The 10,554-nt window shown below is 41.7% G+C and overlaps 1 protein-coding gene across 1 annotated transcript; it reads left to right on the plus strand.

Moving 5' to 3' along the window:
- Nucleotides 1-1,934: 1,934 nt before the first annotated feature.
- On the plus strand, nt 1,935-8,450 carry LOC108799395 (calmodulin-alpha-like). The gene is made up of 5 exons (XM_018571259.1): nt 1,935-2,004; nt 4,851-4,994; nt 5,228-5,352; nt 7,506-7,652; nt 8,256-8,450. Exons 1-5 carry the CDS (start codon nt 1,935-1,937, stop codon nt 8,448-8,450), a joined length of 681 nt encoding a protein of 226 aa, XP_018426761.1.
- Nucleotides 8,451-10,554: the final 2,104 nt, after the last annotated feature.

Consider the following 10,554-nt stretch of genomic DNA (forward strand, 5'->3'; position numbering starts at 1 on the left):
CCTGACGGCGGCCCTGCTCACCGCTACTAGTGGCCGGGGATTTCGATCGCGGCGACCCGTTCACTTGCGCGACCCCACACGGGTTCGCGACCCACACTTTAAGAAGCCCTGGTCTAGAACAGGGGTCTCAAAGTCTTGTAGCAAAATTGACACTGCTGAAATGTAAGACTGTGGGCTAAATAAAGTGACTAAAGTGCTTTTAAGGGGTTAGAGCCTTTGTCAGGTTTCTCTTGCTGTCAGTGTCCCGTCAATGAGGATTTACTTGTCATTTTGATGGTCACCAGAACAGGAAGAGGGCAGTCTTGGTGGTGAGGGTTTTTCATACAATTTTTAGGGACTGGTCACTCATTGAGCTACCCATGGTTTTCCTGCATCCACATCTCTTATTGGGTGAAGCTTTTGTATTGTAAACTGGTGATTGTAAAACCCCTGGGCCCCAACTTCTGCACCAGTTGCCATAAAGTCATTACACTCCAGAACCTCAACTGGCATTTGGCTTCATGACTATTGGACAGAATAGGTTTTAGTTTTGACTTCAGCAAAGGAAAAGGCCAATGTATAACCTTAGGATTCAGGGGACTCCATAGGGATCGGTGTGACTACTAGGATGCCTGTAGGTACTGCGAAGAGGTGACGCACTTTAGTCTGGTTCATTTTAAGGTGATATTTCTAGATTACTCTTGGCAAGGCGAGGGCATAGCAGATGGTGACTGCTGGTCAGTTGGTGGTAGACTGGCTTAATCCACTCGGACAAAGTTGGGATTGCAGCATAAAGCCCAATGCTCTTCATACACACAACAGTCTTTTAAGAAAGTTTCAAGCAGCTTTTTGATGAAATCTAGGTGTCTGGCTTTTTGAAGTTTGGTGCAAGAGAGGAGTTGAGAGAAATGAGGCTTTCTTTTCAGATGGCTCCAGTACAGAGGTCAGCATGGTCCTTGACTACGAGAAGGATAATCTCCGATATAATCTGCTCATTATATGACAAGCCTCAGTGATTGCTGTGCAGCTGCTGCATCACTCAGTAGGGTTGTGTTTTGCATGTTTTCTGCCAGTTGGTTCAGAATACTTGGAGCATTTGATGTGGTTTGGTTTCACTGGTTACACATTACCTTGGAATTTAAATGGCTTCCCGTTAACCGGGTTGGGACGTCTTGTGTTGAGTTATGTGGCAATTACTCAATCAAATCTGCTGACGTGTATTTTCTTCTGTTGGCGGCAGGGAGGTAGAAGAGAGGGGCGTTTTTGCCCCTTCATGACCCGTGTACTAGGAGTTTAGTTGTATTGCTACCAAGCTTTATGCTGTGCGGTGGAGATGGTTGCTTGGCATAAGGCATATTTAGATACCCATTTATTTGGGGGAATTGCTGGTAGTAGGATCTTCAATCAGAAATCCAGAGTTTACACCAACAAATTCAGCTTTACTATGTGTAACTGAGTATTCAGTATTTTACAATGGGTTTGACTTATAAACTGCGCAGCCAACAACTCTGAACAAGTCTCGCTGTGGATGATGGGCACTGGCAGGAGCATAGGAATCTCCTCCGCTCAACTGGTGGCCATAATGCGCTGCGAGCCTTGTTCCGGGAGCTGTTGGGGGTTCATATAGTTGTGATAAGTTTTTGTGTTTGGCTGCTTACCAGACATAAACGAATGCCGGTTATAGAGGTTTGCAGGCATTCTTCTCTTGCCCTGCTATCATTGACATCTACAGCAAGTATAGGAAACCTTGCTACTCCTGCTGTGGTAAAGCTACAAATCCCATGAGGCATTGGAAGACTGATGGCCACAGGCATGACTCGCAGAGGCATGATGGGATTTGAAGCTTCACCACAACTGAAGTGCTGAGGTTGCCTAACTGATCTACAGGATGTCTAAGACTTGACTTATAGATGCAGAGTAGGGGACGCATACACACGTTACAGCAGTATTTTGTGATGCATGCCAAACAACATTCTGATGGTTTTGTTTTTCAGGCTGATCACCTGACAGAGGAGCAGATCGCAGGTATGTTTGTAAACTTCCCATTTAGTGCTCTTTCAACTTTTGTGATTTTGAAATATATTTGATCAGAATGGTTTTGATGACGAAAGGCGTTCAAAACTGCACTGAACTCAGGCGTTAAAATCTTGAAGTCATTCGAGTACCTTAACTTGTAACAAATATATCTTCTGTGTGTCACTCGGCACGAATTGAGATTTGAGGATCTACTGCGGAGTATCCTTCTGGGGCGGTGACTACTTTACAACACACACAGGGACCATGGGGAACAAAAGTAGTCCCCCTCCAGAAGGAAGGACCGGCACCAACTCAGATTTTAGGATCTACAGCCGAGTAATACACAAATAAGATACATTTTTGTTAAAGTACTAGGATGGATTTTTGAGGTTTAACTCCATTTCAGTACAGCGCTGCATGACGGAATAAATGTCAGTTAAAGTACCGCAGCGCTGAATACTGAAAAATGGCCTGGATGGGAAGGGGGTTTAACACCGCGGATGTCAACTGGTTAATGCTTATGACACTTTAAGGTCATATTAAAGCTGATCACATGAAGATTGTCTGACTAGTCCCTGAAATATACATGATAACCTTCACAAGGCAGATTTTATAATAGGTGTTCTCAATACCTGTGAAACACTAGAAATGGGCTGCGCATAGATCCTTGTGGGGGTTTTGTTTTTTTAAACCATGCCCCCCTCCCCCCGTTCTGTATTTCAGCTGTCAAATGTGCTAATGCCAACCTTAGCTTCATGTGGGCAGGGCATAGTAAAGTAGGAAAGCCTATTCCACAAATGACCTGGTAAATGTTGTTTTCCCATTTGCTTTTACACTAGCTGCAGACATTTTTTTTCTTTCCTCCCCTCTATACATGACTGCAAAGCTCTGGCCGGTCCATGTGTCTCTGCCGGCAGGAAACACTTCCATCCCTTAAGGCAGTAAATTCTCCTGCCAGCATCCCTGGCTCCATAGCATTGTCATCCGGCAGAGTTCACTCCCATGAGCTGCAACAGCATCAGGCAAGGGATAGAGCCAGAGCTTTGCAGTCACTTGACCGCATACAACAAATTGTATTTATATGGCAACATGGTACGAAATGTCTGCAAGAAATATGAATGTAATAGGGTAGCAACCTTTAAGTTGTGTAGTCTTTCCTTCTGCTTTAATGCTGATTGTGAATACCTGCTGGGCATAAAATTCAGGGGGACTCCAAAGGTTAATTTGAAGACAAACATGGGTACTTGCAGGCACTATAAGAAACCTGCACTATAGCATTATTAACTGTTTTAGCAGGTGAGGTTCACCTTTATGGTGTCCATACACTGCACGATTCTCGTACGAGAATCATGCAGTGTGAATGAAGACGTGCGACCGCTTCTACTGTACGGTCGCACGTCTTTTGTCTAAGGAGCATGCTAGAAAACCAGCCAAAAATCTTACGAAATGTTTTGTGAGGGTTGGTTGTAAAGTGTATGGCCACCTTAAAGCAGAACTGAGGTGAGTTATATACACATCCTCATACCGTAGTTAGAGCCGACGTGTGACAATGAAACTGTCATAAGTCGGCTCTATAGATCAGGAAGTGAGCGAACACATACCGTCGCTCGCTCACTTCTAGATCATCTCCCTGCAGAGCGGTGACTGTCAGTCCTGCAGGGATTCCCCTCTCCGATCCTCCAGCGCTGCCTCTAGTGGATCTTGACAGTATTGTCAGGATTCTGTCCCGGCTGCGGTGCTCCGTAAATTGCAAGCAATAGCCTGCTATACACTGAGCCTTTGGTTATGGGAGGACGTTGGCATATGTCCTCCCGTGACCTTAAAGAGCACTATGGGCTAAAAAGTAGAGGTGCACCGAAATGGAATTTTTAAAACCGAAACTAAACCGAAATAAAATAAAAATGTCAGGCCGAAACCGATACAGAAAATGTTTTTTATTTTTATTTATTAATTCATTTTTTATTAAATATTTTTATTTTTTACTTTTACTTTTAGGGGCTTCGGGGAAATATTGGGGGTCTAAACAGACCCCTGATATTTCCCTTTTAAAATAGAAAAAGAGATTGAGAACACAGAGTCCTCAATCTCTTTTTCTGTGTCCCCTGTTATCAATGAACAGGAATCCTCTATGAGTGTTCCTGTTCATTGATAACATGAGGACATGGCATGTTTACTATAACTACAACTATGAATGAATGGGGGTGATGTAGAGGTGATGTAGATCACTCCCATTCATTCATAATTGAGGATACAGTAACCATACCATATCCTCAATTATGTGCACACACTCGGGGATCACTGATCACTGAGTGTGTGTACTTTGCTTTTCTCTCTGACACGCTGTCACAGGAGGCTGATCGAGCGGTGTAGAAAGGAAAGCCCAGCCTCCTGTGACAGCGATGTCTCCGCCCACACACCGCTCTGCCGGACTGTGATAGGCGGCTGAGGGGTGTGGGAGGAGAGATGCCGCAGCTCACAGCGCTCTCGTCCTGCAGCGCTCGGCGGCTGTCACTTTATTTTCTCCCCGCTGGAACAGCGCCCAGCGGGATGAAAAGAAACCAGGGATGACCCGATGTATCGGCCGAAGCATGGCTCTTTCCGCATTATGCCAAAAGTGCCATTTTCGGCCGATATTTTTCGGCGGCCGATATATCGGTGCATCCCTAATAAAAAGGTTACCCCATAGTTATCAAGGTTTGTGTGTTCGCTGGCTCTATGCAGTGTTGTAATGCTCACTGCTTTTTTTTTTTTTGTACGATTGCAGTTGTATGATTAGGATGTCTTGTGTTTTAATGTGTAGTTTGAGGTGATGACTATATGCACTCTAAATTAAATGCTTTTTTTTTTGTTTCCAGAGTTCAAAGAGGCCTTCTCATTATATGATATGGATGGTGATGGCACAATTGCCACAAAGGAGCTGGGTACATTGATGAGGTCGCTTGGCCAGGGCCCTACAGAGGCAGAGCTGCAAAATATGATCCATGAAGTAGATGCAGATGGTAAGTGTCTTCTAATGGGCAAATCTAATGAAGCTTTGGCTTGGCAATAGGGGCGCAATCTGTTACCTTTTTTTGCCTTCATAAAACACTAGTATGTTGAACTATAAATCTAGAAGATGCAAATCCAGTTCAGATTTCACAGAATCGGTGTATCTTGACTTGGATTAGTTCTCAATGTACTCTTGACTTCTGGTGCTTGTTTGAACTAAGGCTTAAGTCTTGTCTCTTTACAGGGAATGGAAGAATTGACTTCCCTGTGTTCTTGGCTCTGATGACTAGAAAAATGAAACACGAAGGCCAAGAAGAAGAAGAAATTAGAGAAGTATTCCGTGTGTTTGACAAGTTAACCTACTATTTTGTTTGGGGTTTCTTTGTCAGTACCCATTGAACACTTTATCTAAGCTAGAAACTGCCATGTATATAAAACAATCTGTATACAATTGGGCTGCTTGTTATGAAGAGTAACTGCTGTTTACCTCTCAAGCCTCAGCAAGCTGGAAAAGATTGTGGGCATCAAGCTTTTATTGGGTTTTTTCTTGAAGAGCATTAGGGAATATCTGCTTATGTTTTCAAAGCCCCATTTAGCTCCACTTTGGTAATATTAAACACAAATTTTAATAGCAGGTGTGACTCACTTGAACCGAGCTGCTAGCAGGCTTCTATAAGCTTTAGCACAACTTGAAGCTTGATTAAAGCCTGCTAGCTTGTTTAAGGTGGGTCAGCACTTCCATTTAAGATCTGTATTTGCCATTCCCAAAACGGGAGCTGAAGGTTTCTTTAAAGGCTTTGAGAAAGCTTCACAAATGCCTTGCAAAAGCTTGCCAATTTGCTGTTCACACTGCATATACTACCTGGAGCCCATGTGATCTAGGACATTGTGAGATGTAGAACTTTAGCTGAGCAATTAAATTCAGCGCAGGCAGGCAAGGTATCATCTGCTTTCAGAATGAGGGCCTAACAGATGGTCTGTTTTTGTCTTGAACAGTAGCAGTTCATACACATGCTTAAACATTACAGCCAAAGCACTGCAAAATGGAATGTGGGTCTTAATGCCAGACCACCTTCCCTACATTCTGCCGTGCTGTGCAGGGTACCTTTCAATCATTTATATTACTCCAGGGATTGTGAGCCATTGTGTATTACTAATGCATGAAGTGATTTCAGTGTTAAGATCTGTGTATACATGAAGATCAAGCTGTCCAGTATAAGGGATGCTGATTTAATACAATGTTACTCAATGTAACTAGTGGGTGCCAGTACAGCTCCGGAGCACATCTCCATTCTTGAATAACAATCCAAGGAAGGGAAGAACTGCTGCATACAATTCTAGCTTTCATTCTACTGTATTTATAGAGTTGCTACATATCCCTGCATAAAATATAGATTTACTTCATTGTGTTGGGACACATGCTTTACTTGTTTTTGGGGCCTTTAGAGCAGTTAACTCCGATAACTTTAGCAGTACTGCAGTCTGGAAGCTGTGCTGAAAAGGGATTCAAAAGGCTGGTCACCTGTATTCAGTCTCCTTGCAGTCAACCCTTTCATATTCACTTGCCATGCTGTGTTCTGAACTGTGGTTCTGTATGGTGGTGGTCAGCTTGGTAGAGGCAGGCTATTGCTTCCTAATGTCACAGCCTCCAGCAAGTAGAACAGTGAGCAGCCCAGTGGCAACATTAAATCTCAATTTACTGAGACAAGCAACGGGTCCAGACTGCCTAAAATGTAATTCACACTACAGATATACAGCTATGAGGTTGTAGTCACGAGTGCCTAGCCACCCTTGTATACCAGGAAGATGGGGGTCCTTTTTATTTCTTGCCTCCGGTTTAGATAGCCAGAGAAGCCAGTGTTTTATTTCTGCTCTTTAGCAAGGAAGTGGTCAGGCATTAGTTGAGGCTGTGGTAACTGAAATATGATTGAGGCAGCACAGAATAGAACCTTCTGACCATTGAAGATTTAGATAGATGTGGTGAGTCTTCCTATCTGGGGTAAGGGGCGGATGCCTTTTTCATTGCTTATACTTGTGCTGGTCTCCTGGTTCCCCCCCATTATGAAACCTTATGATCTCAGTTTCTTTGAATTATTTAAACTCTCCTTGTAGGATTCAGGAGTTTATCTAGAATTGTAATTTGCATGTGAGATAATTACACCAGACTCTGCCTGTCATATTTCCACTGTAGCCTCCACTGACTAGTGCAGAGCTTCATCCCCCTTGTGGAATATGTGCAGCTGCTGTGGTCATTATGATCTGCAGTCATAGTGCTTGTTTCACCTAAATTGAGACAGTGTGTGGATGATTAAACACTTCAGAATAGTTTCCTGCAGTGGGCTCTGTGTGAGGGAACAAATATTTGACCATAACCTTTATTTTCCCAATGCACTTGCCTAGAATCTGCTTAAGATATGACCTACAAAATGTTTTTATGGGTGCTCTGGTACGTAAGGCATAGATTTGTCTCTGTAATTCAGTTTGTGTAGTCCCCTGCAGTCTAAACTTTCTCTCCATTCTAGGACGGTAATGGCTACATTAGTGTTGCTGAGCTCCGTCATGTTATGACAAATCTGGGTGATAAATTAACAGATGAAGCGGTTGATGACATGATCAGGGAAGTAAATATTGATGGGGATGGTCGTGTAAAATACGAAGGTAAGTTCTTTGTAATTTGAATTCCTTGTCCCTTCTAAACACAAACAGGCTTTGGTTACATATGTATTAGGAGATATATTTTAGTGTCTCTCCAGCTATGTGCATTCGTCAACTTGGTTCTGTTGGACTCTGTCAGAACTATTGAGACTAAAAGAATTGGACAATAAGGCCTATACATATTTTTCTACACGTTATAAGATGGCATCCTGAAAGCCATTTTGTATTGACAGATCTAAATGTGTAACGACCAGACCCCACAAGTTTTATGTTAGGTGGAGGATCACAGCTGCAGAAGTATGAGGCGGGGGTGCAATCCTACACCACAGTAATTATGCAGCCTTATAATAATGAGTTCATCAACAATACTTGGCATGAAACATAGATAAAGGTTTATTAAATGGAGTAGTCCTTTGATTGGGGGAGTGAAGGAGGGCAACAATCAATGATAGCAATCAAGGTCCCTATGCACAGTTCTATAATTTATGCAAGCAATTGGAAGTCACAGTCTGTGGTATGATTACTTGCTGTTTTAGTTGAAAGGATTTGTAAGAGGAACGTTGGTGCCCTCCGGTGGTTCTTTAGAGTAATTGTAATCCGGGTTGTAATGTTCCTAGCTGAAGCTGGGGATAGAGTGTGTAGAAGGAGACCGACTTCCAGGGCAGGAGGGAGGCCTGGAGCTGCTGAGCTGGCGGTTTTGCAGGGGCTCTGTCCGGCCCAAGAGTGGTAGTGGTTCGGTGCTTGGAGACAGGAACTTGCCTGGCGTCTTCACACTTGCTCGAACGCCAGACAAGTGTACCCGTCGGTCTTAACTAGGGAGTAGGGGAGGAGTCTCGTGACGTCAGCAAGTTCCGACGGCGATGCTGGCCGCGCTGGAACGAGGATCAGGTGAGTGAACACCTGAGTCTGTTACAAAATGGAACTTAAGTTTATGAGTTCCGGACAAAAACTTTCAGAAATGTTTCTTGGAAACTTATCCCACACATTTCTCAGCTGGTAAATTGTGAGAAAATCATTAAAATGATACAAAACAGCCCGGAAGTTATACTTCTCCGGTTATGGATGGTGAGAAGTGTCATCTACGAGATATGGACTGGCCTTGAGCTAGGCTGTGTTAGAATCACGCATATTGTATAACAATGGACAACAAAGTCTTTGATTAATTTATTTTCATGAATGAGAAAAAGAAATATAACGAGCACGTTATAAAGCTATCTTAGATACAATTATTATTGAACTAACCATATTAGCAATAATTCCAATTGTATTATTAGTATGGCATGATGCATTAACATACTTAATGGTATACTGATTTTTTTAAATATATATTCTCATAATATTCAACCTATATTCATAAATATATATTGTGTGGTTATACATATTAGCATATATAATCCATTTGATGTGTTGATGTTTTAAGTATAAATTAGGTTGGGTATAATGTTACATCAGTGAAGAATTTTAAGGTAACCAATGTGTCAGCAAATTGCTTCTTAATCTTATGTTGAAGTTTTAAAGAAAGGTTCAAGAGTGAACATTGCCCTCTTCCGGTAGTCACAGGGATCGTGTTAGAAAGTCACGCCCCTATGGCATCAAAATTAAAAGTAAAAGATAAGCAAACCAGGCCCACATTTTTGGGGGATAAAAAGTTAGGAGAAGAATAGAAAAAAAAGAAGGAATTATTAGGAGGATTATGATGATTCTTGTTCTTCGGGGGTCGGAGGATTCTTTTTCTTGACCCTGATTTCATACTGGATTATTCTTTATACGAGAGTTTCTTCTTCTTCATACGGGAGATCTGAAGCTGATTGACGGGCTGTCCAAGGGAACAGACACAAAGCTGAAATCTCTCAGACAAAAAGATCTAACATTTTTGGTAAAGTATAAATTCTATTTATCTCCAGGCAATTGATAGCCATATACATCATTACTAAGCCATTTGGTCCTAGTAGCATCGAGATTTGAATTTAGATCACTCTAACTGCAGTACGACCGGTCTCTTTTCCCATCTTTGGAGGGAAATACACATATATGTATATCTCTCCGAAACTGATTTCAGTTTCTAGTCTACGGTGTGGTTGTGGTGTATACGTTAAATTAAAAATAATTTAGTGGACGTTTGTTTTTGCCTTAAATAGAAAAGAGCCAATTCTGTGCATGATATATCTTGCGCAGTATAAACTTTGAGCTGTTCAATATCTGTTGTCTGAGAGAGATCACGTGTCAAATCTGTACATTGTGTTGTTACATTCTGCTGAGCTAATGATAAGCTACTAATTGCATTCCAGGAGTTACTAAGTTTTGTTTCATTTATATTTGAAATAATATCCTGTGGTTTTATTTTTCTCATTATCTGTGTTGATCAATTTTATTGAAACTTTGATCCAATTGATTTCTTGTGTATCACCAATTATTGTTTGATCATAATTTTTGCACTGATTTCTTAGTTAATAAAATATATATATATTTTTGCACAGCTATTGTATCCATTTTTGTCTTCAGGTTAGCACAAATGAACTCGAGTTATTATTTTTGTTGATTTGTGAAAATAAGTTGGGAATCTCCTTAATTCCAGATCCTGGCCTATTTTCATAAATAAAGAATTGTTTATTTTTATCTGAGTAAACATTCTGACAACTCGTAGGATTTGGGTTGATTAGCATCCAGTCAGAGCCCATTGGTTATTACTGCACTATAAAACGTGAATACGAACACTGACGCCTACACTTGCTTGTTCTTTGCACAAACTGGGTCTGACTTGTGAAGGAGTAACTATACCTTGGCCTGAGTTTAGGAGGAAACCTATCCTTTTGAAATTGTGAAATTTTAAGCGATGTCTCTTTTTTTTTTTGAGTAAGTTGGCACTCTTTTTTTTTTTTTTTTGTCAAAAAAGTTTTTTTTTTTCCCGCCAGCCCC

Source organism: Nanorana parkeri, unplaced genomic scaffold (assembly GCF_000935625.1).
Source record: "Nanorana parkeri isolate BGI_ZX_2015 unplaced genomic scaffold, ASM93562v1 scaffold1714, whole genome shotgun sequence".
In the NCBI taxonomy this organism is placed as follows: Eukaryota; Metazoa; Chordata; class Amphibia; order Anura; family Dicroglossidae; genus Nanorana; species Nanorana parkeri.

Coding starts and splice junctions, on each gene's coding strand:
- LOC108799395 (XM_018571259.1), top strand. CDS start 1,935: ATGCATGCCAAACAACATTCTGATGGTTTTGTTTTTCAGGCTGATCAC. Junction 4,995..5,227: donor CCATGAAGTAGATGCAGATG/GTAAGTGTCTTC, acceptor GTCTCTTTACAG/GGAATGGAAGAATTGACTTC. Junction 7,653..8,255: donor AATACGAAGGTAAGTTCTTT/GTAATTTGAATT, acceptor TAATGTTCCTAG/CTGAAGCTGGGGATAGAGTG.